Below are 27,389 nucleotides of genomic sequence, written 5' to 3' on the forward strand. Positions count from 1 at the left end.
GTGCACGGCACTTTCAAGACCTGACGACAACTGGCACAAGATCTGCACTGACAGGCGCTATGCAGGCGCCGACTGATCGAACTGCGATGCAGGGTCGAACTGTGCCGTACGCAGATCTGCAGAGTTGAACTTTTTTTTGGCGGGAAAAGCCCTTTTTCACTTGTTTTTGTGCCATCCAGGAGAAAAATCCAGGGATTCTGCATGTCTTGTCAAGGGATTGAGATTCTGGTGGTTGGTCAGTATGCGTGTTAACACGGATTGTAAAACTACGAAATAGAGACCGCTAGAATGCGAACGCATCGCTCAGGGGTCGGATTTCAATTGCCAGAACTGTAGAATACAATGACTATGTACTTGTACGGGTTGTTCGCGGGATCCGCGTCGGCATCGCTTGAATGTTGAGAAACACACAAACCAGCCTTCGCATCCGCAGGCCACCACTGTGCCTGTTCACCTTAGTGGCGAATGCAAACCTCACAAGTGAGTCAGGGGAGAGGAGGTTAGTCTCTCAACCAATCCGGCGTGTAACGGCCCATAACCCTGTAAACTGCATCCTTGTTATTCTCACTCCGAGGTTGTTTCGCACCTCAGTAAAAGTCTTCCAGGGACATGGATCCATGGATCTGGTGAGAAATGATGCGCAAAACTCTGGTGAAATCTAGTAGAGGTCTAGAGGATAACATACTGTGAAGCGTGAAATTTTCGCGGCGTTTTTAGTGCGCGTTTTCAGAATCCGGACAGGTTTGTGAGGTTTTAATTTTGCGATTGCAGAATGACATTCTTGCTAAACCTGTGGCATTCTTGCTAAACCTTTCATGGATATCCTTTTCGCGTTGTCTAAATTTCGCGATTTCCACGCGGTCGCGAATTTCGCAGAAATTAGACCATCGCAATAATTTCACGGTTCACAGTAGCACTAGTGCACTGTACTGAACAGAGGTACTAGTAGTAGGTCTACGCCCTATGATGCTATGGCGGCTACATACATGTACATGTAGTCCAGTGCCTGTGGCTGTGCCTGTGCTCCCTGGTGGTTGACTGAGCGCAGAACGCACGACGCAGCATTCAGTAACGAATGGCGGATTGAGGCAGTGTCGACAATTGGGATTATGGTCGCTAAGCTTCGTTATTGCGAAGTCGAGCTCGCCTACAATTGAGATGAAGGTTTTTTTTCGCTGCAGTGAGATGTCGAGATAGCGATCACACCAGGATTGGTTCACTCCCGGGCGACTCGAGACGGTGCTATTCACCGTAATGCAACGACAAAGAATACCCGCATTTGCACGTTCACAGAATGGCATTGTTGATATTGTTATACATTATGTTTTCTTCAAACGTTGAACGAAGACGAGATAGACAAGTGCATGGGAGTGCTGGATTGCGTACAGCCTACGCTCTATTAGTATTGTGCGGTGCTATAGTTACTGCGTACACATATCGCGAAATTTCAGCGATCAGCGATGAACGGAAATCAGCGAAAAGCGGAAAAAGATCGGAACTATCATGCAGCGTTCTTATGTACAGGAGTGACCTCTGTTACAATAATTATAGCTTGCATTCGCCTTTAAAAAGCGGTCAGCGATGAACGTGAATCAGAAAAACCAGAAAAGAGCGGAACTGCCGCAAGGGGTTCGTATGTACATGGGTGACCATCGTATTGCATTCGCCTTTAGAGAAACCTTTTAAAAATACTCTATCAGAATGACAAGCAATGGCGTAGACACATGAAGTACACTGGCTCATGCGCCAGGGTTCTGAAAACTATTGGTGCAGGCAATTGCAATCGTATACCCTAATATGTGGAGCTTCAGATACCTAACAAGCAACGCCTAAAATCGCTAAGATCGCTTGCCTGTCGACAAGGGGACGCATTCAACGGGGATGGTACAATGATGGCGGCTATGTACAAAAGCAGCGCCTGTGACGGCAAATATAGATTTGAGCCTATGGCTCATAGAATGTGCTAAAGTAGTTATAATTGATATTGGAAGATAAAACAAAATACTGCCAGTTCTGATATCTCTTTATTAGATAAAATTATGGCCGGAAGGAGGATGGACATTCCGAATAATCTTTGCAAAGAAGCGGGATATATGAAATAGTGAGTAAAGGGCCTTGGACATAGTAGGCTCACCTGGGGGTTTTTTAGTATTGAAAGGAAGGGGGACGAGACCGGGGTTGGAGTTAGGGAGATAATTGAAATGTCAAACACGACGTTCAGGTGGGAAAACAGATTCGGAAGACGGTAACACATATATTAATGAACGTCATCGCGTTTCTAGAAAACGGATGATTCCGAATTCTTCATTGTACCCGTACAAGAGGACAACACGCACAATAACAAGCACAGTACAATTGACTAAACAAGTTGAAAGAGACAGGTATAGCAGACGGATGTATACTCAACGGAGCAGAAAGACGTAATAGGTAAATGTTTTCGTAGTGGTCCAGGTGAGCTCCAGATAATCGTTAATGCTTCGATAGTACAACGTTCCACTGCATTATGACAGTAGCTCAGTCGACAAACCTTACGCAGGCCTTTTTCCATCTGCACTGGGTACACCACTTGTCCTTGTTTTCCATTCCGTAGACTTTACGACACTTTCGGCCGTCACCACGCACCTTGTTGATGGGAATGCCGTCCATTCGGTGGTAGTCCTTGCGCTGGACGCTCCGCTGCGGAGCGATCTGATAGATTCCGCTCGTGAAGGGGTTGGCGGCCATGGCGTGGTCCATCATGCGCTGCTGCTGGTGCATATTGGGAAAGGCCGGGTCCATGCGTGGCTGCTGCCCTGGTGGAGGCACTGGCGGCTGGTACGTGAACTGTGTTGCCAGCATCTGGTTGGTGGATGGCTGGGCGGACGGATTTAGACCGCTGCCTTGCCATGCAGATGGCCAAGAACTGGGTGGAGCAGCCGGCATTTGAAACAACTGGGCAGGGGCTGTCGGAGGCGGAGTATTCATGCCGGGTGCAGCCGTCACTATCGCTCCTGGGCTCGAACCCAGCTGTTGGGAAGGCAGCGAAAGCCCTAGGCCGAAACTGGAGGAGTCAGCCAGCGCCAGGTTGCTGAATGAAGAGTTGGGAGAGGAGTTGGACATGGACTGCAGTTGTGGCATACTGTTTGATGAGGACATTGTTAGTGATGCGATACTGCTGCTACTGCAACTGTCGGTGCTTGAATTCACAAATCGTCCTGCTTGGATCGCCGACGTATGGACTGGAGACGCTTCAGTGCCACGCTGGTACATGAAGTCTTCCAGTATCCGGTTGTTGGGGCTGAATCCACCGCCCAGGTCCTCCAAAGGTGCTGGTGGCAGGCGAGGCTGGGGCTGATGCGCCTGGATTTGCTGCAGCGGCGGTGGTGCGGGCTGCTTCAACTGATTCTTTAGGTGCTGATGCTGCTGTTCTATTTTTACTAGCCCAGCCCAGTCGTCGTCCTTCATCCTGTGGGAAATAGCGACAAACACACGACAGGAGAAACCAGCTTGTCAGTTCCATGACAAGATGCCTGCAACTTTCTTATCTTTTATGCTATTAATTTTCGCCTGGAGCCTGGATGGTGTTCTTTGTAAAAAAATTGATTTAAAACAATTGAAACGATACACATACGGTGAACAATAATTGGAGCAACGAGTTACTGTGGTGCCATCTCTGCACCATGGCCTGTAGCTCGGCCTATTTAAAGCTCGTAGCTGTACTGATAAGGCCTATGGCTAATTATGGCCGAAGCAGCGTGTGGTTCACAGCATTGGGTGAGCAAAGATTGTATAATGCAGCCTCGCCAATGGTATTTCACATCACAACGTAACGATTGTGAATAGTTACACGTCTGCACTTTGATGTAGGAAAAACACGTAAGCTTGCGTTAAATGCAACACTATACTAGTACTAGGCATTGTGCTTGTGATCACCCACTGCACTGGCATGCATTCACACACGGCAAAACAATGCCTTTCGTGTAGTGAATACTAGTATGCTAGGATGAACCGCATAATAGAGTAAACGAAGTCAAGACGAGCAGCCACACCAACTCTTCAAATTCTGCTACATGTGATCTGTAAATCGAATACGTTGCAATGATCTCACACTTCTATGACCTGCCTCCCCCCGAATTCAAGCATTTCCTCTGCCAGCACGATCGTCCATAGTGATATGGCTGCGGACATGAAGTGATATCGCCGATGTCACGTCACAGATGGCACATCAATCCCATAACGTTCAGACTTGCACTGCCCGCTTATTTCATTTTTGTTTCCTTTGTTAAACCCTGTTAAACCCCCTTTGCTGTATAGGTTCCAGAAAACATGAACGCTCTGTGAGTGGAAGACCCTATGATGTGACAGGCCTAGTAGTAGAACTTCCAAGAGCCTGCTTTCAATCAAATACACTATTAGGCTCACTGTATCGCGTAAGAGAATGGTAATTGACCACTAAAGTGCACTCTAGAATCTAGGTAGAAACGTTAGTAGCACAAGTAACTGTCCTCCCGATCTGCTCAATGCTCCACTGTTGCTGCTGGAAATGGAAAACGACGTTGTCAGTGTTTTTTTTACATTCGTTGCCATCTTTGATCTGTCTCCGTTGCTACTTGGGAATGACTTTACACTACCAACCCCTAATATGGAGACATATCCAGCACTTCAATGCATACACCATTGAGAAGCTAGACAAGTAGTTCTAGTTTTTAAAGAGTGAAGTAAAGTGCCGATATTTGGAACTCCGATGTGTTTAACACCAAGCCTCGCAACGCTGGAATTGATCTTTTAGCCTCGCAACAAACTACAGGATCGGAGAGGAATATCGATAACATTATGAACAAATACAGAGTCTACATCAACCCAATTCAGATATCGAAGACGACATTACAGCGAACGCTCACTGTACGAATAGCCCGTTCGTCGAACAATGTCTATGATCTAAACGACAATACGATTTTCTTTGACAACAAAAGCCTCTCCGAAGAACTTTTCTTACAGCTGCTTTTACAGCGTGGACATGCCTTTCCGAAGCAAAACCTCTCGCCACCCATGTCTAGAAGACGTCAGATGGTGACTGTATGGTCCGGTGGTCAATTTGGGTCGGACCGATCAGACGCACTCGACAAATGAACGGTCATTGTCTTACCTTGGCATTGGCAGTGTTTCAACCATCGGGAAAGCGAAGACCACCGGCACGCGGTAAATCAACAATCAAGTAGACAAGCCTTGGTAGTGCGGCGGTGAGGAGCCGAAGTGCAGGTTGGGAGATCGATGGTGATAACGAAGATGTGGATGGTACGACCTTTGCTCACCCTTCTGCACTTTACGTAAGAATAGGACAACTGGAAACCAGTGGTAGATGAACCACAGCGTCGAACCTTTCACACTTGCAGAGATTGATGGGAAGCAAACTTTACTTGCTGCCGCTTACAGGTTGAAGCTGAGGGTTCAACACATCAACCACTCCCTGATCACTGCCGCACCGTACCGGAAACATGTGAATACTGATCCTGGAGACGGGATCAGGCGGCTTTTGAGCAGTCCGGAATCCCACATCATCTTAGGCAGATTGCAGCAGGCAGCGGCAGCAGAACATCAGATTCTATGCACCCAGGGTAAAGGACCCGTGACACATCATTAGCGCACTGACTCTGGCTCAGTGCCGAGCTCCAGGCCCTCCACATGCTTTGACGGCTTGCTACGCCAGTCTACGCGTACGATAAACTACTAGCTGTTTTCAGAGTGGGTCAAGCCCTGAGTGCATGGCTCATCTCGTGAGGTCCTCCAAAGGTGCTGGTGGCGTGGAAGCCATCAGGCACTTCAGTACGTTTTTTCCACATCAGACGAATACAGTGCAGCTTCGTGTAAGTGACTGCGCGAACGACGCACAGACGTCTGGTAATTTTACTATTCTTGGCTTTGTCAGAGACAGAAGCTGAATTAATAATTCATGGAATAGGTCATAGAAGCACCATGCTGGTCTCGGACGTACTGTTGTCCGTTCTTAATTGTCGAGCGTAGCAGAGGTCCTGTGTAAGCACGTGGAACGTCCAGATTGTTACTAAGCTAGCAGACAGTGTGGCTGTATCATAGTGTATGGCTGCTCCATGGAGATAACCAGTCCAGGGACTCCGATGTACGAGTGCGGCTCGGGTCAGAGAGCCAGGCCATCTTACATCGCGAATCGCTAAAAAATGGCTCCTCCAAGCCGTCGACAGTTGCCAGTAGATTGGTTTACATGCGCATCTATGTGTCGAGTTGTCCAATACTACGCTATAAGTGATTTACTTCACAAGCATTGGCATGTGGCTGGCGAATACAACACCCACTGAAACCCAATACATTAAATCATACATTAGGCCATGTATGTACTTAATTGCTAGTTGTGTGTGATTCATCTGTCATTGGCGTTCGTTTGACGAGTCAGTAAAGTTTAATGTTGAATAGATACAAATACAAATGTTATGGTTTTTACAGCAGCTACGGTCTAGCTGAGCAGAAAAAAGCAAAAAAACAATTCGACGGGTTCGCGTACCGGGCAGGTCAAGAACAAGGAGCAGAGATCGTTCCAAATTGTCTTAAGACTTCAAAACTGCCACACTTGTTTCTTTCTGTCAGCTTTATCCCGTATGCATGTGTGTGTGTGTGTAAGAGAGAGAGAGAGAGAGAGAGAGAGAGAGAGAGAGTGTGTGTGTGTGTGTGTGTGTGTGTGTGTGTGTGTGTATGACGTGCGTGTGTGGGTGTGATGCATGACGGAGGCTGTATGATTGTTCAAATGTCATCTACACGCATAGTACTGGTTAGAACAAGTCACTAGGAATTAGCAGAAGGACCAATGAAACCCTTGGATGCCTTTCTACTACACGTACATGTACATCACAAGCAACAACAAGCAACACGTCAGACAGTGGGATTTCCTTTGCTTCCAAGCACTGAGTGGGCTTTCTCCGTAAGACTTGTGCTGGTCACTGTGAGAGTACTACAGTTCACTTGGCAACCATTCTACGCCTCGCCAAACACTTCTGCTAATGCATTTACACTACAGGTTCATTTTGCATGTGCTTACAGCTCAACAGGATTTTAGTCATAGAGTTCACGTGGTCCAGAGGAGAGGAGTCTGATTATGAGATCTCCAACAGCTCGAAACCAATATGATACAATTACATGTTATTTGTCGGCATAATTATACATATACGTGGCATGCATGCAAGCTTTTGTACAGCTACAGTGTATCTACTTCGAATTGCAGTTGGTGATATTCACAATACGATTTCATAGCCAGTGTCTAACAAGTAGGTTGCGGAGTGGGCAGCTGCATCTTGCAGCTCAGATTAGGTTTTCCCAGCCATTTTATCTCCTCCGACCTGCGAGCAAAGGTTCTAAACGTGTAACCTCAGACTTTTAGTATACACAGCCTCTCACAGCTCATTCAGGAAGTTGCTACAGCTGTGCACCCAGGAAGGAAATTCCAAAGCTCCATACGAGTTCTAGCCATGCACCCAGCTTAAAGGTCCACAGGACGCAGATCACTGCCCAAACATGACAATATGCTGGTGATTAGATGGGTAGTGATGACCTGAGCCTATAACTTGAGTGTAAGTAGTTGCATTGGGCAACATCTCGAATGGGCAATTATTCCGGGACAAGTGAGTCATTTCGCATCCAACCCCTGCTGTGAACTAGCTGCCGTTCAATCCAATCCCAATCCCCAAGGGCCTGGGGCAAGGCCTTGATTCCATGCGAATCAGGATATCGGCTACTGGTAGTGGTAGCAGGAGACCATAACCTCAAGAGTCATACTGGGGTCTGGCTGCTGTAGCCTGTAGGCCCACTGCGCGCGGAATTCCAACATTACGTCATGCCGCGGAGGCACAGTGACAGAGGACAAAACTCTCCATTCTGCGGTGCTTCGAACCAGGGAGTAGTACAAGCGCAACGAACGTGTAAGTCACTTTTGACGTAATAGCGAGGTTAAGACGCACGTTATTTCCGACGTGACGCGCATTTTCACATCAAATTTGGCGTAAAACTCCAAATTTCGACGTGAGCAGTAGGTCACTCGCGTTGATTTTTCGACGTGCGAGCCAAATAACGCGAGCTGAACTTTCGCGTCACGTCAGAAATAACGTGCATCTTAACCTCTCTAATGTTGGAATTCCGTTGCGCAGATCAGTATGAGTACGTTTTTGTTGGACAACCATTCATTATTTATGTCCAGACTATGTGGAAGTAACATAATAGATAGTACTTGCGTCCATGACCAGATGATGTACCCGTGCCCAGTCGAGTAGGCCGCGGAGGCCAAGATTATTGCACGGAGCAAAAAGGCACACGGCTAGTTTTTCGCTACTCCGAGTTTCATACTACGCCCTCACCAGGTAACACTGAGATACATGTTCATGTTCATGTACATGTACATGCCCATAGATGATTACAGGCATTTAGCTTGGCTACCTTCGATGTACAAGTCGACTGTAGGTTTTACACAACTGTATGCACCCTTTGCAGGCTACAAAGATGTCGAATGCCTCGACCTCGGAAAAGGACCTCCATTCTCTCATTTCTGATGACGCAGCGAAGTTCAATTACGCGAAATGATTGTAAACAAACAAAGTGGCTCGGCGCTGGCAGAAGGCGCTTCGAACTGACATCCGAGGCTCGATTCACGAGTGCCATTGGCTTTGTTCGGACACGGAGTGTCGCTAGCACTAGATCTACTTGCCTACAGGTACGCATCCATGCCATTGACTGATGACTGCATGCTGTCGGGTGCCAGTTTCTTACGACAGGCATAGATCGCAAACACATTTGAGAGACAAGCCTGAGCAACAGCTACATTCTATGTAGACCTGAGCAGACCCTTGACAATCTCTCTGCGCATGCATGCAGTCAGACTCAGTAAGAGTCCAAAGAGGATTCAGACCAAAATTGAGAGGTCCATACTTATCAACATATGGTCCATTGCAACTGGTACTAGTATACTGATGACACTCCAAAAGTGTTCGCCCTTTACATCGAGGCCCCTACAGGTAACTACTCTGATCTAAGCCAAGTATACATATCATACACTAGATTCATGGTACATAATCCAGTGACGCAACATCGATAACCAACTCCAGTGGATCTGAACATTCGACAATCGGGTTAAGCCAAGAGTGCCTGACGAGAGATGAATCCTCTCTTCCATATATGGTAAATAAGCACGGGATTGAAATGGGTAGATCGCATCGGGATGTTGAGTCTGGTCTTCTAAGAGTTCCGCAGACAACAAATCTCTTTGCAGAATTACTCAGATCTGCTGGAGCAAATTCATCTTGGGGCCAACCTCTAAAAGCGTTCTCTACAACTAATCCTCTCACAAGCAATTCTAGTATATGTACATGTGTATGTATCTGTGCGTTATTAGCCACCCGAGCACATACTTATTATCTTCTGCGAGACATACCACGATAGTTTGGAATCCAAAGAGTGTCCAGATCCGGTGGAATTCAATACCGGTCACAGTGAGACAACTAGTTACATAGGTACGCTGCAAATATGTTGTGTCAAACTACGTGTCTTGAGCTGAGAACTCTGACTCCCCGTTCAACATCAGCCCATGTGCAGAGGTTGGTGTTGGGGAGGCAGGGGACATCTAAGCTGCAGTACCTTAGCACTAACCCGGTTCCCGGCCTGCTCTTCAAACAGCCGCAACCCTTACATGTACTTCATGCATGGAACTCCCCATAAATATTTTCTTTCTAATTCTCAACTTTCTACATGCGCCTCTTCCTTTCCATTTAATGTTTTATGTCGTCTTCAATTCAGAAGGCAGCTTTGCCTCTTTGTACGACTCAAAACTAAAGTCAAGAACAACAACTACAGTGCTGCTAAATGAAATCTGATAGAGTCACTCAAGTTCGCGCCTGGCGTATAGGAAGTCCGAATTTCGGATTCTCTCTATTTTTTCCCTATCTTCCCATTATACATGTATAATGCTTTCTGCTCTGTTTGACAATTTCTTTTCGTTCGTCCGTCTTGATGATATTCTTCTGCACTTTGTAGTTTTACAATCGGTGCAACAACCTGACATCATAGAATCCAACCAAGCGGTTAGGATCAGTCAGATGACGCTATGGGTGGTTGCACACGTAACCTCTCCGAAATTCACTTGTCAAAATCAGATTCCTTTTTTGCGTCACGAACGCCCACACAGTGTTGTTTGTGGTGTGCACTTACAAGATCACCTAAGCTCTTTCAGTCTTGGTATAAATGCGGTAGTATGCACCGCGTACCCCTAGATGCTTGGATCCGGCGATGTGGTGCAAGGAAACCCATTTACTCCTACTGTGATTAAGTACGCGCACACTAAGACCAACCGTTTCTTCCTGCTCTCACGATTCTCCATCAGAAATCTACATTGTACGTGTGCGAATGGCGCAGGACTACATCTCGCGATAGGAGGGCATTCTTTCTACGAAAGATCCAAGTGGGTTGCACTCAATTTCTTTGCTGGAGATTTGTAATTAATCTCAGGAAAGAGTGACGTTTGCAGGTGACACGAGCGGCGTCCAAAGCACAAAGGCCAACGCACAAAGGGAAAGTTGGAGTTCACATGCAGCGAGCCTTCTGTGATTTTAATACATCTAGTTGCATACAAATCACTAAGGCCACTAACTACACTTAAAATGTGGTGATGTCCGGTACCAAGGCGTGAACAGTACAAACTTCAGAATAGATTGCCAAGGACCATCACGTCGGTGCATCTGTAATGCTAACTGTTAGCTCCGTCACGAAGTGCTACGGTTCAGTTCAGTACAGAAATCATCACAGTGTGTTCACTGAGAGCCAAAGTGTATTTGCCTGTCGAGAGACTGCGCCCACTGCAAAACACACTGTGACAATTACTGCTGGACTCCAAGGATACCGCTACTGAACTGAACACTCAAGCTCAAACTTTATCTACAGCTACTGCTGCTTTCACAATAGTCCATTTTCTCAGGCAAGTTCTCTTCCATTGGTGATCTTCTTGGTGTGCTTTCCTTCGAGAAGGATCTGCTTTTCTGGGAGTTATTGACAGTGCTGGATGCTCTTACATTGCACGGTACGAGCCAAGTTTGACTTATTCTCCTCGATGATCCAGGTGAAATCATGCGTGTCCCAATGAAGGCCTTCCGCTACGGCTGCTGCTTTCTTCGTGATGATCATTATATCGCCAAGGTAACGTTATATGTAGCTTTCCGATGACTGCTGCCCTTTCAATGGACACAGTTTGTCTCTCCCTTGCTGATGTCTGCCCTCTCGTCTGGTGGGCGCATAGATCACTCCGCACTTTGTGAACATTTCTTAAAATAGCTAGGAACAGCTGGGAGCGGTGACGTCCGTTTTTTGCAAGACCAAGAACCCTGTTTTCTGCTCTGGTATCAGTTGCTCATAATTCCACTGACAACACTCGCCGCTCACTGGGGGTTATCAGTTTGTTACGAAAAATCATGTTTTCCTTTTGAGAGGCAGACCCCTGGGGTTCACTAGCAGAGTGCTTTAACATGCATATCCTGCGTACGACTAGTCTTTAAAGGACTGTAAAGAACTAAGACAAAAGGGATGTGCGTAGATCGCCTCAAACGTATTGCATAAGCTATGGCTTCGGTATCCAAACTTGCTTTTAAGTGCGCGTGAATCCATCGGCACACACACACACATCCACTACAAATCCACTTTGGCGACGGACCAAAAACAGAAACACGAAAACATCAAAACGCGAAGGCGAACCTACGCTCACAGCACAAGTACGCCTTGTCAGATACACGCGATTACATACCGATTCACTTCCTCCCCACTGTGTCCAGAAGTTCCAGCGATGGAAAGAGTATTTCGGGAGCCTCCGCTTATGTGTTTACCGGCCGGATGACGGCCAACGACAAAGTGTGAAGACCAAGGAATGCGGCTACAGGCCAGCTACACTACTTCTAATACACTGATCCACAACTGGACTTGTAAACAAACTATCCTCAGGAAGAGATAGAGTCCTGAGAGGACCGGTTCTCAAGTATTCATCCCTTACATACTGGTAGTACGCAATATGCACTGGCCAGAATTCCTCTCCGCAGGCTGCACCTCACTAAACCTGGTCGTATGGTCAATACCGCACTAGTTTGTAGCGCCCCCACAGCAAGTGCATTCTCTTCATTAGCGATTCGCTGACGTTCGCGGGGCCCTTGAGTGTCTTGCTCCAGTTGAACGTTGCGAGACCTAGCTAGGTCGGGAGTAAACTATAACATTGACACAGCTCTATCGGCCATGGATAAGAGAGCATAGGAGTGCTTTTGGCCTCCTCGGGTCGTTTCACATGACCAGCAAACGACAAGAGTAAGCTTGGTGACATTGAGTGGCGACCAAGTGAGTGTCGAACGCATGGCCACGGCATAGGACGCAGGACACAGTGGACTGACATACCGACAATGACCGTCTCTCATAATACAAAATCATGCTCCGTTGGCTTCTTTTTTAGAGATGATGAGTTTAGGGCGGAGGGTGTTAAGAGAGGCGTGATTTTGACAATATGCTATCACAAACAAAAAACGACTCCTCCCGGGTCAATTACATTATTATCATTGACGAGAGGACAAATTGGACTCACATATACATGTAATTAACAATACATGCATGTGAGTTGCACTGACAAACAAAAGCTCGGCCGATCTGTATCACACTGCAGTGCGGGTGTTTCCCTTACAATCTGGTTAAAGGTCTGTAAAGTCAGGTTTGCCTTCGCCTGATTCATGGCCACTGCGCAGCTCAGTCATAGAATTGAAGTTGCCACGACGCCACCTTTCTGTTGCTCTGAATCTACATTCATTTGCAGCACATCCTGTCCTGAACCCAATTACTTAAGCCGTTGTTAATTATTGGTGATTCCCCTGTTTCGAATCGCGAATTGCCATGATTGTGCTGCTCCAGCACATGTATCAATAGCCTGCAGTGTTTGTAAATGAGTCTTTTGAGTGTTGTGTGAATCGCCCCTAGCCAAGTACCCAAGGTTCACGGTGCAAAGCAATGTTTCTTTAGTGTTTGATACTCGCATAGTCATGTGCTCGCGTTCTACTAGCAGCCTGTAGTGTAGTCTATTGGGGAAGAACGGTCACACACTCGCCCAACCCAAAGAGGCTCTAAGTGCCCTTCACCATGGCTTCGAAGTGTCCTCCTTTGCTGACTTCCGTCTTTACTCCAGCGCTTGGTTAGCTCAGTGCTTACAGTCTTAGTCTAGATTTGAAAACTGCACATGTGCTGCTAGTCACACAGGATTCAAAGGCAGCTGCACAGGGGAGGCCCCATGCTGGGAGAACTGGCCATTTTCAGCCTGCCAGATGCCAATAGGCCAGACTTTAGTCTGAGGATAAGGTCAAAACGGAGTTGTAGAGCTGCTGGGCAGTAGCCGTGTACACACAGTGACTTCGAAGCCCGCCTGACCTGGCTAACTAGATTAATCAACGCTGTATTTGTCCTTGCGTCACAAACCCAGAGCAGGGCGAGGGTACACTAGCATACGCCTTATTATACGCCTATTACTTACAAGCAGTTTATTCCAAACTGGATTTCACTGGGGCAACTAGCATGATTCCCGCGTGACCAGCTCGTCATCCTCTGCGAGAACATGGCCAGTCCTAGTGATGCATGTACTAGGGACAACCAGTAGATCATGCATGTACATGTACCCAGAACTTAGTCATCGTTACCACACCACTCTCGAGTCCAAGTAGGAAACGACCCAATCATCCTGATCATGTTGTTGGCACTAAAGTCTAAATTGAAAGCCATGGCTGCGCCTTTCTTGGGCTGGGTTGCAGATCTTGTGGACAAGCATGCCAGTGGCACCGTGGTCAAGATCTGCTCCTCTGTACCCTCCTGGCTGCTGCACGCTGTAGTGCTTTTGAATGAAGAAAAGGACTTCAAATAATTCACCAGGCCAGCAGGGCCACTTGGATTTTAATTGTCCCTGGCACTCACATGTGAAACTGACTGATCAGTGAACACAGTTAGCCGTGTGCAGCGCCCAATGGAGCTTGAAACCCATACTCAGGGCCACAGCTCAGGCGTGTCGACATCTTCAATAGGCAGCGAACCCCGTCATCTCGGAGCAAACGCTGTTTTTTTACCGCTCCAGCCGAACCAGCACACACAATGTACGAGTTCTGTACAACAACAAGGGCAGCATGACAGCTGCTCAACCGCACTCCTGCCTTTAGCTTTGTGTCCGTCTCCCACCTGCACACGACGCGCTTTTGTTCGCGGAGCTTCGTTGCCGTTCCGCTGACATTACCTGCACACATGTCTTGAATGTGGTGAGTTCTTGCCAGATCATGGTGTTGTCAAACAACTGACACAATGGCATTCTTTCCACTACTAGGTTGTCGTTACACTTGGCACACTGTATCAAGTACTGGCGTAGAGGATGTCCTTATAAAGCCGATGGTTGGTATATTCATCATCGCAATCATGTTTCTAGTCATACTGGCAACTACCACTCTACCCCACAATGACCACTATTTGCGTGTGCAGCCTATCGTCCTAATCACTCCAACAAAACGCTTGCAAAACTAAGTTTCGCGTCCTGGTACCGGTAATTTCGTTGTGTGCCATGTCACTTCGCGGTTACAGACATATCAGCAGTCTAGGGTATTGTGCAATCATGCTGACCACATACACACAATCGTAATTCAAGCACAATACACGCACTTATACACGATCGATAAAGACCTCTGATCGGTTGCATTGCTCACAGTGGTCTGCACGTCGTCCATACCCCTAAAGGCCCTATGTCTTTTTTATGTTGCCATCCACATGTTTCTCAGTAGCACTGGATTCCTAATCAAAATTGATGTAAATTGAAACCTGAACTTTGTACAATGTACCTACAGGACTATGCCCCAACAAACGAAAATCCAGTGGAACTACATAATTATATATCCCAACTAATGAATATCTAACTAAGCGTAGTATTTCTCGCATCAGACCGCACCCGCATTACAAGCACATTTACACTGCTGTTTACACGAGGCAACACTTGTCAGAGGGGAGGAGGTCTTTTACGCTACATATGGCTGGTGGTATTGGACTTGACGTCATACCAAGACCAGGTGCGACATGTGCCATCATGGCCAAGAGTTCACAGGCACATACATGTCCAATGTACATGGGCACAACACTCCAATGGACATGCCTCTTGTCCATTCCACAGAGCAGGTGCGTGCATGCGTACATACATTGTACATGCATGCTGATCTGGACATCTCCATATAAGGCGAAGGTCTCCTTGTCCATTCGATACTTCTAAGCACAGGGTGCGTCAAGACATACTCCACAGCGCTCTAGTCCGTAATGAAGTTAATTAGACCGGGACACGGGCACACGCGAAGTGCGACTATGCATTTCTGTCGTGATGGTAGTAGGGCCAAGGGGAGTAAACCAAGTCGATCTGACGTCTTCTCAAACTCCTGCCCACTCCGCATCTAAATGGAACAAAGCGAGACTCTGAACCTGAGGAATTCAATAATGTTTCGTCTTGTACTTATGGTGGGTAATACAACGGAAGTCCTACTCTGTTACACACGCTTATGCTCATCACACGCTGCACGGAATTATTTCCCCAAAAACACCCTGCAGCCACGTACATGTAGACCCGATACCGACGCCTCGCGATAGAAATACTTGTATTATGGCTAACCACTAGCAGAACAGAAGGTTTATAGTTTATACGGTTCACTTCTTATCACCGCTAACATCAGGACTAACAGCTAATATCACAAATCCAGCCTGTTTATAGTATGCACCTAAAGTATCACTCACTCACACCACCCTCCAACTCACACCACACTGAATGGGTACTACAGGCTTGCCTTAAAACCACACTCTAGATGCCGTTCTGCACTGTTCGTTTTGTGCAGGTTTTTTCCTAGTGTCTTGTAGTGGCCTGCAAGGTCAATGTGAGCGGGGGGCATAGCTGGGTTATTGCCAAGGCCAATGATTCGATTTGCCACATGTGCGGCCAAAATGGCGGCAGCAAGCAGGGAAACACTTCCCCTGCGATTGGTACCCAGTGATACGCAAACACGGGTATTAACATTACGAGAACAAGGGAACTAACGGTCATTACATGGGAACTAACATTGCACGGAACGTGGCTAGATCTGGTGTAGTGCGTATCGGACTTATGGTGTCCATTTTCACATCGCAGCGTAGCAAATTCTATTCTGTGCAGGTTGAAGGTGTTGCGCCAGAATGTATAAATTATACTATTCGCCGGGCCGTGATCGTTTGCACAGAATCATACCAACTACATGCAACGCTCCTCTAGTGTCCACCACCCATAGCTGTGTGCCACGCACAGACACTACTTGCAATAGTGTGAGACGTTGCTTTCAGATTTCTCCACGAAGAAACGGACACGAAGCTACACATCTCAATTGTGGGGGGGGGGGGGAGCGGCGGTGGTTCCTGACCATTTTGGTGCTTAAACTCAATGATGTTAGTGATGGTTTTTGATCTTTCAAGGATCTTGCGATATTATGATCCTGCAGAGATGATGAAATGCCCACGCCCAAGGTCTTGCTCCATTTCCTTGACTTTTGTTTGTACAACTTTCATCGATTGGAAATATAAGTAGTTCGTCAATGGAGTTTAAGACACTGCCTAGCACTGACTACAAGATCGGTGATATCGTAAATCTATTTTGAACCTTGGGCCCCATGTATCTACAAACACCTCTACACGATGTAGAGCGGTAGCTTGTGTGACGTTGTGTCAGGTAAACATGGCGTTGATGCTTCGGGCGATAGGGCTACTGCCAGGACTCGCAGGAGGGTCTTTGCGTGTTCTTACCTCTGTTCCTTGTGGTGGTGGTCGTGAGACTCGTGTTGCTGCTGCTGATGCTGCCGCCGGTTTTCGTGATGGTGTTGCAGCTGGTGGTGATGCGGATGGTCGTGAAGATGATGTTTCGGCTCAATCGTGTCGGCCGGCAGCTTGGCCTCCCGACTGGGTAGGCCAAGATAGAGCAAGACAGAGAGGGAAACTGGCAAGAGGACGTCCTCTTAGCTGAACGAAGGCGGTACTCAGCCCGCACTTGAATGTCGCTTGTCACCACTGTGCTCTGCATAAACAGCTTGCAGTGGTGGTTCTAACTACAACACGCCTACTAGCCGACTCTAGTTCAGACCCTAGTCTCGTGTAGGGTGTTAAGTCAGCGGATACATACACGCCAGTCTTAGTACTCTGCCGGCGTTCCTGCGGACCTTACAGAAAGGAAAAGTGTGTTTTCTGGCAACCTTCAATGGCTTGACGATGGTACCAGGGCATAACACGCTGTGAAACATGCGACTTTACCAAAGGGCAATCGCCACGCAACGTCTTTCAGTGACTTCGGCGAACTGAGAGGATAAAACTCGACATGACCATCTTCAGCCGATTGTGAGACGCTCCTGTATTGCCGCAGCTCGATGTGAAACTGAATTTTAACAAGCTTCTCATCTGTGAGGGCGCTGCGTATGAGGGAAGTTTCGCTGAACCGCAGACGGGAGAAAACCCACATTTGAATCGGGGAAGATCACCGGACGAGTGGCCCACATAGTATATTATACACGTGTGGAGGAAGGCTCCAGGAGATCCAATGATAGTGCGACTGGAGTTCACATCATACAGTTGGCCCGCTGGACACGCAGGTATGCGTTCACGGCTGAGGGGCCATGAGATCTGATATCACCACTAGCATCAGGCTGTGATATCAGTACTTGCAATCAATACGAGCTACCCTGCCTTCTAAAGCCTCGTGCTAACCAAATGGGTGGCTAGGAAATTAAGATAGTCCAATCCGATCATGTTTCACTGTGTGCAGGGCAAGATGGCTGCTGGACTTTGTGGTATCAGATTGGACGCTGGAGTGACTTCTTGTGACCTTGGCCGTCGCTGTCGTGATACCCTTAGACGTCCATGAAGACATGTGCGTGCGTGCGTTGCTTGCGCGTGCACGTGTGTATGTGTTTGCGTGCCTGACGATGTTTACCGTTTCCACGGAGGGCTGAGCGTCAGGCATGTGGAGAATGGCTTGTGTTCACGCCGCGGGCGACAGTGACAGGTGATAAACAGCCGCCTGGACGACCGGCCACGCCGAGACGTGACCAGTCCAATGATAGTGAGACTCCGTCGAAACGTAGCTCGTTGCCCGACCAGTGAATGCGTGAAACTAGGGACATGGATAGGCACAATGTACCTGGACAGCACGAAGAAATCTGAAAGTTTCTGATCTTGAGTTCGTCTGGCCCTGACAGCGAGAAAGCCACAAAAAGCTGAACCCGTCACCCGTATCACAGCCACTACCACATGGTCATGTCGTCCTTGTTAGGACAGCGCGACGTTTCCTGCAGCTTTCCATCACCAGACACACGCCCTGATTGAATCGAAGAAGTCCCAAAGCTTATGATGTCTCGGTATCATATTGCTGCTTCACATTGCGAACATGTGACTTAGCTTGCTCTGCTCCCAGTGCAGTTTGCTATGCCTTTCTTCTGGCCGAAGTTTCTACGGTTACTCCAGAGTGTGCAGTTAGCGAGTAATCCATCCATGCAGTTCGTTCCGCAGCTGTAGACTCCCAATACTCGCGGGACAAATCCCAGCCACAGTAGAGGTGTCGTGTTGCTGGTCAAGATCCTGTTACGTGCAAACTGGGAATGTTAGACTTGCGCTGATGTGTCAAAGCGTTGGACATGACATTAATGTATTTACGTCCATGGCGGTTTCGTGTACATGTACCTACACGTCGTAGTGGTTGCGAGAGACAAACCACCGTCGGAACTGGCACCTTGTCTTTCACACACGCATGCTGTATCACACGCTCTCTGTATCTCCAAATCGCAACCCCTCATGCACACAAGCACACACACACATGCACACACACACACATACATGCACACACACACGCGCGCGCACGCTATTCGTGATTGTCCAAACATCCGGCCGTCCGGGTATAGAGCTTGATATTGCCAGCTGGTTAACACATACACGCTATGTGCATCGTCGTGTACTACCAATGCATGATGTAAGGGGACGGACGGTGAGTATTTCAGTCGCTGCTGTCTTCCAACTGAGCACACAACATCACTGAAGCCCGACTGGAGAATTTCCAGATTCAAGAAACGACATTTATACAGGAAGACGTTGAGACTGGCTACAGTTGTTCATCTTCCAGATCCGACCCAGCCCTTGCTGCCGTTTCTATTGGTGACATACTTACTTTACTACACGAACACATTCTACTGATAACTATGGCTTTGGGATACAGCATTTCAGACCGTGCAGTAAGGTCGGTGTCGGTGCAGACAAACCTACATGACCATAGGCATGCATCGGCTCTATCCCTCGCCCTAGCCACGCACAGATTCCTGGTGCACTGCGGGAAGATTAATATCCCCACTACTGTCTCCATGGGCCGCACCAAAATGTCTACAGTTCGCTTGCGCAACACGTATCATTTCATTCCTCGCCATCCTGTCAAACTTATACTGCCCCCACAAGGCATAGCCAAGATGTCACCATGTCACTGCCGGAAGTCCGCGCCAAATATGGGCCTCGCGATCGTGGAAAGTGTAGGAAGCTACTAGAGCAAGTCCATTGCGTAATCAGGCTGGTTAACATCATTAGTAGTGGTGGGGAAATGCAATCAATCAATGTCCGCTTGTAGATGGTCGTTCGTGCCTATATACCACGGGTTATTTATGTGCGATGTAGATAACCGCGTTTGAAAGGAACTGAATGACAATCTTATCAACACTATGACAAGGTCCACAGCCACTCTATAATCAGATATACAGTAGCTGGAAGGAAAGGCTGCGCCCTATGGTCAATCCCCCTCACGGATCATCACCACTAGCCTAGCCGAAGGGAAGAGACATTACATTACATCATTCGGGGGGTAGACAATGGACAGTGTCCAGAGCTGATTACGTCATACATGGTGCGTTGCCAACAGGATATCACAAGCGTGTATGGTTTGGATTATTCTGTATGCCCGAAACGCATCATAATACAATGCACAAGCGCTCAGGAACTACACTCTACCTTCCTTACAAATTAATCCCACACTGCCATAGATAACCACAGTCAGATGCACGTACAGTACCGCACGATGAAATCCGATCGAGCGAGCTGATGCTACACTGGCCTCTGTGCAGCCCTAGACCTGCGAACATTGGGAGGTGACCTGGTGCAGGGCGCACACTTGCCTCACGGGACCGGATTTCGTTGAGCAATACAGTACATGAGGGTACACGTCCTGTTCAATACTTTTATGGCTACAGAGTGGTGAGGGAAAAGCTACGAAGACAGTACATCGCCCGATGACCAGGATGAACCTGTCACACGGCACGACAGGCAATATGCCCTTACACGACCACTACATGCTGTAGTATTGTACATTGCACTTCAAAGGAAGTAAGCCTTGTTTCACAATCACTGCATACATGTATACCCCACTGCGCCCTGTGCACGGTCGCCACATCATGACGTCACGCAGTGTCCGCTGCCACGAGTAAAACGAGCACAAAACGAAGATTTGGACACGTAAACGTGTCGCCCGATACGCGTTGACATTCCTAGTGACGGGGACGCTTGGACAAACCGCAAACCCATTCCTCTCCCCACATTACCAGGCTGCACCCAATGGTAGAGATTAATAATAATGACGTCATGAATAGACCGATCGTGCCTTTGATGTGTATGCATCAAACAGGATACAACCAATACTTGGAAGAGACCGGAACACAGAGGGGAAGATAGCAGCGGAAACTGCCGAGGCAGCTCAACGGACCTTTCTGTAGCGCGTAGGTTACCTCACACAACGTGAAGTCCGAAGCTAATTTAAAATCGAGTCCGTATAGCTCCTTTGCTTTGGACTTTTGAAAGGGACGTTTCTCTGCTTTTTGGGCGCCCTGCTCCACTAAACCCTTGTCACACGAAATCATTTTTTGTTGGAGCCATTGTTAATGCGCAACGGCAACGAAAAGGCTTCAAGCATGCGCCGGACCAAAGCACTATGACTAAAACGAAGTGTCAAACTCGCCTCCTGTCTAGTGCGATGTAGTGATCGTTTCTTTTAAGAAATATTAATGACCTAGCAAAAACAAACTTACAAAGTCATTGTTGGTGGCCGCTGCTGATGCGGCTGCTGCTGCTGCCCATGCTCCTGCTGCTGGGGATGGTGATCGGGCGGAAGTGCATGTTCTGCGGGTGGTGCCGCACTCTTTCTCGGCTGCCAGTTCATGCGGCACTGTGTACGGAGACGAGCTTACACAACTCACTGTCGCTAACTGCTAGTACAACGGTCCACGAACCGATACAGCTCCAATCCAAGACACGAACACAACACAGTCGGCGCTGCTTTCTATTTCCTAGTGAGCTACAATGCTTGAACGAGACAGGAACAAACCTTTCTTCTTACAAAGCTACTGACATGCTGTTCTAAGGGCCATCTCGTTATCATTCGAATTGAATTGAAAAGCCAGAGGGACGCCAAAATGAACACGTATTGGTGTGTGGTGGAAAGGCGCAAAGTTCTACACATCAACACTTCCCACCAATGCTTGCCAATCCTCGGGAGATTTGGTGCAACATTACCACCAGCCCTCAGCCTGGGTTCGCCACACGTTTCACGATAAAGGGTTATCTTGACGTGCCTGTGCCTGACATTAGTGTGAAAGGTGACATGGCTGGCGTGTCGTAGCAGCTACACTGTGCAGCCACCCACGAAAAACCACCAACCCAATGCATAGCAGTTTGTGTGGGTTGGCACAGTCAGTGGTTATAACTTTATCGGGATCAGCCTCCCTGATAGCCTGAACTCATGAGGACCTTTCCCGCTGCCGGCGTCAAACGTGTCCGTTATGGTGTGCATGTGTTTGTTCACAAATTGTCAGATTGTCACGTGACAGTGACGTTGCTCGTAATGGTAGCGATGAGAGTTGAACTAGTTGCAATAATTACCATTGACTCGAGAGTCAACACCAAAACGGTACACGCGTAATGGTCACTCCTCCCCACGCCCCCGCACCTGCATACCTACCCATGGTTGTACACACTCCACGCATTTCAGCTACATCGATATTCAACCAGCGATCGATGGCAACGACCATGGGATCGTGTAACTTAGCTGGGCTGGTTTACATACCGCACTGAGCAGACCATCAAGCAGCTGATTCTGTTTATCCTCGCGCTATCGATCTACACTGACAACGCTCGCTGGACCTGGCAAACGCTCCCGTTTAGGCATTATTCCCTTACCACCATGATCATTGGGTACGATTTCGAACACACTGGAGCAATTACTAGCATATTGGTGATGGCAACGGACGTTGATGTTCAGTCATCGTTATCATTCTCAAGATTTGAATACCTGATTTAGGTTCATTTGTATTTGATTGTGTGGTGGTCCCTGGAGCCGAGCGGAAAATTGCCCAGCCTGCAAATGGTGCGTGTTTGATCAGTGATACCATCGCAAGCTGATCGATGCCCCCTATGCGACACGCACCATCACTCCGTGCTACTCAGACAACAGCCCCCCCCCCCCCACACACACACACATGCTGTTCGTGTGCCACTAGATTGTTATCCCCTGTGGTTAGGCAAAACATGCGGACACGTACTAAGCGAAGGGCATCACTACCCACGCTATCTCCTCCCCACCAGCAATAAACACCATCTTCACCAAGGTGCAAGATCCTATGCTGTTCAAGCTGCAATCGCTAATGGCCGTTTTGCCCATCTAAGGGTGCCAGGAATGTGATCCGAGCATGGCTCAGTGACCCCGGTCATGGAGCTGCGTGTGCTGAACAAGGTCTTGGCCATTGGTGCGCATCGGACGATATAGAGATACTTAGTGCAATCTCTCCAGCAGACACACGCCAAGGGCTATCTTCTGGACACGCCAGCTACCAGCAGCCACAGCACCTGCCTAACGGTTCGTAATTGACTTTACAAATTAACAGCTGACGTGCTCGCTGCTAGGTTTGGACGATATGGCCTATGGGGACCCTGTTCAGCCAGCCCTCAGTCTATCCAGCGTTTGCTAGCCACAAGTCCGATACTAGGCATGCTGCTCAGTTGAACATCGAGCACAACCTGACTATGGTAGACACACACACGTACAGACACACATACCCGCACACACACACACGCACGCACCATACATACACACACATACACGCGCGCGCGTGCACAATGCTGGTCTTGCTAGTCGGCTACACGATACAGTGGCTTATCGCCATCAAAGTACCTCCTCTAATGGAGATAAACCTGATCGCAGGTAGAGATGGAGACTTAAGGGGAGAGATCAGGAGGCGACAAGGTCCAGGATAGGCGTTGCGTAGCAGGAATGAAGCACTGATAGGACTAGACATTGCACTGAGCTGGCATGATGAACCAGTAGCATTCTCACACCCTGTCAGGCCTCCCATGAGACGCTCTTCGACTTGTGCTAGGGCCTATTGCCTCCGTCCAGCACTGTCTGGTGGCTGCTGGCCAACAAAAGCTCTGACAGGCGATTCGTGGGACACTGCGGGCCTGAAAACAGCCACTCCAGCCGTCCAAGGATGGACATTGTCACAGACATGTGCATAGCGGGGCGAAGACAACCCTGCCCAGATGCTGATGCTTGTCGATTGGTCTTGAGGGCAACTCTAAATATCCACCTGTTTCCCCCGGTTTTAGCCAATCAAGATTTTTACCAGTATCCACAGCAAGACAGGCCCACAATTCAAAGTTTAGTATCAAGCGGTGAGCAAGAAAGTTTGAACAAGATCTATGCGGCAATTTAGAAGCCGATTCGAAACACCTTCACGCGCTGCAAACATCGATGATCATTCTGTCGCTGAACAACTTCGGGAAGTGAATCCGTCGCTCTGAAGCCTCCTCGAAAACAGCCCGTACATAAATAGCCAATGGGTTCGTTCCTCGTGCTGTGTGAAAGAGATTTCAGAGAGCTGTTTCTTGAACTGGAAGATGCGTGGGATTCTTCATTGATCCGCACAGCGAACCGAGTCACCTGTTGGAGTACGTCCGTAGATTGCACTGTTGTCATGCAGGGTAATAGTTCTGGGCAGCAATGTGTTCGATGTGTTGGATGTGTAGGTCACGAGTTTGCCAAAAGGATTGCTCCAAACAACTAGATATGCAGGTTATGATAGGCATCCGCCCTGAAATGGGTGTTGAACTCCCAACTAGGTGGTCTTTCAACTGCCCATCAGACCTTTCCGACCCCGTCGCCATAGACTACGATTAACTCTCTAGTTCAGCTGCGACTGTCATCATATCTTTCACCAAAGTTATAACGTCTCTGCTCGTATTCGCAAATCTTTGCCACCCAATGTGAAGAAGCATTTCACGCAACCAAGTCATCAAATCAATGGATACGCTCATACGCCTTGTCAGGGGATTGGAGCCGGTTGCTGTGCCTTTCCTCTCCTGCATCAGGTTTTTGTGGAAGAACCAAATCGTCTGACCCACTGGTGGAAGAGGTGTCTTGAGCGGAGCCGTCGCTGTAATGTCATCCATGCGGCACACCTCACGTTTGTATTGTTTCTTGCGGGATTCTCAAGAGGGGAAGAGCAAGAAATACATGTATATCCGAGGTGTGCTCGGCTTCTGCCAGGAACACCATGCACACACTCTATGAAAGGACACAGCGGTCGGGTCTCACCCGGTGCTAGGTGATTGTGTATGCCGCGCGCTCTGCATCTTGGTCTTAATACAGTCTTTCTGTGGAGGTGGGTGAAGGGGACTGTTAAGCTGCTTCGTGTGATGAGAAGCGAATACCCAATGCTTACACGCCGGGGAACGCGGCATAGCAGCACATCAGCTAAGTAGCTGCCACTGTCCCTAACCTTTGGAGCACTGCAGGTCTTGAAGCCCATATTCTACACCTTTACCCAGCCCCCAACGCTGCCACCTTCCATATGTCAAATGAACGGCATTGTTTTTTCTGTCTTCCACTCTCATCTTCTCTTTTTGCCAATATAAGATGTCGGGTTCACAGGTGAATATACCTCCGCCGATAGAAGTTGGAAGAGCTATTTCAAACACGGCAGTGTCTCTTTACTCTTTGCCACGACTTGTGTTGGCAGCCATCTTCTTCTGTCAAGCGGTGTAACTCCCCGGGGCGATCTGCACGCCGCTAAGCTACATATTAGGGCGAGCACGCAAGACGGATTCCAGGATGCAGCTCTTCCCGAACGAATGTAATGTTCAGGAAATTTCCTCTTGCCAAGCTGCACCAGGCAGTCCCCACAGCATCCTATCAGTGCGCTGCGTCAGGACAACCAGGAAGCTTTCTTGAACAGACTAACTGCGCTCGTGTCTACATGGGATAATTCGTAGTCGCTACAAAGTAGCTACCCCGTTCATAGAACATCGATACATAGCAAGCACTTCATCTCACATACGTGAAAACCGTCCGCTCGCGCCTATAATATTTTAACTCGCCCCAGCCACCCTGTGATAAGAAGGGCATGCGGCACCGTGATGGCTGATGATAATCATGCGTGCATGGGATATGCATACTAACGTCAGCCTTTAACGGACTAGCTAATCAGTGATTTACCGTGCATTTCAGCCTTCAAACTGAATATCTATGCCATGCCGCAATGCAAGAAACAGTCCAAACCATCTGGTGCCGACACACCAAGTCTTCGGGTATGACATTAACGCCAGAAAGCACGAACGTAGCTAATGTTCTGGCGATTGCCCCCAATGACTAGTTACAGCGCTAGTTACCGTTTTCAAACCTAAAACAGTGACAGGCGCCTGGCCTGCATCTATAAGACTATAGTATAGCGTGATGGTACTGTCTGACATACTTAGAAGGCGAGTCACTGCGTGAACAATACTCACTAGGATGGCAGATAGATCTGTATCCGTATTTGTACTGACAGAAATGGCTGCCTGCATTCCTGGAGTTGATGTCTGCGATCGTGTTACCAGACTCCCTGTAATTATCTACTTTACGCCCACCTCATGCCTAAAGCCTGACTACATACACACACACACACACACACACACACACAGCAACTCTGAAGCACGAATCGCTGCGCCTGCATCAAGTTAGGACAAGCTCAACCTCCATCCTGGTTTGATGACGCATATCACTGCGCTTCGCAACGGGTTGAGGAAAGGTTTGCTCATGCCAGGCCACTACCACCAAGCCCTATAATTATGTTGTGTGTTAATGATATTGTATGTTCTGTTATTAAAATGTAATGGTATAGTGGATAGTACAGCCGGGTTGGGTGGGGGGGGGGGGGAAGATGCTAAAATACATACAAACACATGATTAACACACCGTCACCTAGTTAGGTGGACAATACCGTGAGGACGACTTACCAGCGATACGCCGAGCGGTGTTTTCGATTGTTGACTATTCGACTATTGTAGAACTAGGCGATGTGTGCGAGGTGAAAGAGTGATTTCCACACGAAATGTCCTGGCAGTTCGGCTGCACCGACCTTGATAGGGCTGCCAATATACCCTCCTTGAGCGTCAAATGCACACAGACAGCCACACACACACACACACGTATTACTCGTTACTCTCAGACACTCGGCGAGTGAGAGAGGTGTCTACTGTCGATCGCACACACACACACATATACGCACACACACATGGACACACCTTCGATGCAGTCACACAGAGCACAGCAAACTCACTGGTGTGGTGGGTTGTCGCTCTTCCAAGGGGGGATTGTTCGGCCACCGGTCGAACACCACCGCCGTTTCAGTACGGTCTGTGCGGGTGAAACAGGCGAGCTAGTTGAGGGACAAAGTCCTCTGTGTCAACTGGCTTACGCACTCTGCAATGGCGGTCCACGGAAGCTCTGGCGGCGGTGTGTGCGGCAGGAACACCGCACTACTCCTTCATAAACTTTCTACAAGGACCCACACCGATCGAGGCGGACAGATTCAAGGACGAAATGAAACTCTCTTGACGAGCAGCAGAACAGAGAACCGAAAGTCGAGAAGTCCAGATAGTTTGTAACGGTCTGATCGACTGTCTCCACGAGAAGTAGTGCAATTCTGCAAAGGACACCTTGCCACCGTGATGCGGCTGCTGATGGAGACGTAGAATATGCTTTCGAAACCTGTGCAAGCGGTTTCAAACTAGACGCGAGAGGGAGGAATGGATCGGCACATATACTGGGGATAGTAGGTAAACCCTATGCGTACTATACCCTGTGCCTGATCTGGCAGGATGTGCTGATAATCGGCACCTGTGAATGTGGGATCTTTGAATACAGCAATAGCGATAGGTGACTATCCCACGCACACACACGCGCGCGCACACACACACACACACTATCCAGCCTAATGTGACCCGCAGCGTAGAGCATTGTACTTAATGAT

At 48.3% G+C, this 27,389-nt stretch overlaps 1 protein-coding gene across 5 annotated transcripts; it reads right to left on the minus strand.

Annotated features, from left to right (window-relative positions):
* Nucleotides 1-1,309: 1,309 nt before the first annotated feature.
* Nucleotides 1,310-27,293, minus strand: LOC135825927 (uncharacterized). Of its 5 annotated transcripts, XM_065338567.1 has the most exons (3): nt 26,697-27,293; nt 26,374-26,521; nt 1,310-3,445 (listed from the first exon to the last, which is right to left on the minus strand). In XM_065338567.1, exon 3 carries the CDS (start codon nt 3,442-3,444, stop codon nt 2,515-2,517), a length of 930 nt encoding a protein of 309 aa, XP_065194639.1. In that variant the 5' UTR covers nt 3,445; nt 26,374-26,521; nt 26,697-27,293; the 3' UTR covers nt 1,310-2,514. The 5 variants fall into 5 exon arrangements, with proteins under 5 accessions (XP_065194639.1, XP_065194637.1, XP_065194641.1 ...); XM_065338565.1 differs by lacking the exons at nt 26,374-26,521; nt 26,697-27,293 and adding an exon at nt 21,135-21,759; XM_065338569.1 differs by lacking the exons at nt 26,374-26,521; nt 26,697-27,293 and adding an exon at nt 16,837-17,852.
* Between the last annotated feature and the right edge of the window lie 96 nt (nt 27,294-27,389).

The sequence above is a fragment of the Sycon ciliatum genome, chromosome 10 (assembly GCF_964019385.1).
Source record: "Sycon ciliatum chromosome 10, ocSycCili1.1, whole genome shotgun sequence".
NCBI classification, from domain to species: Eukaryota; Metazoa; Porifera; class Calcarea; order Leucosolenida; family Sycettidae; genus Sycon; species Sycon ciliatum.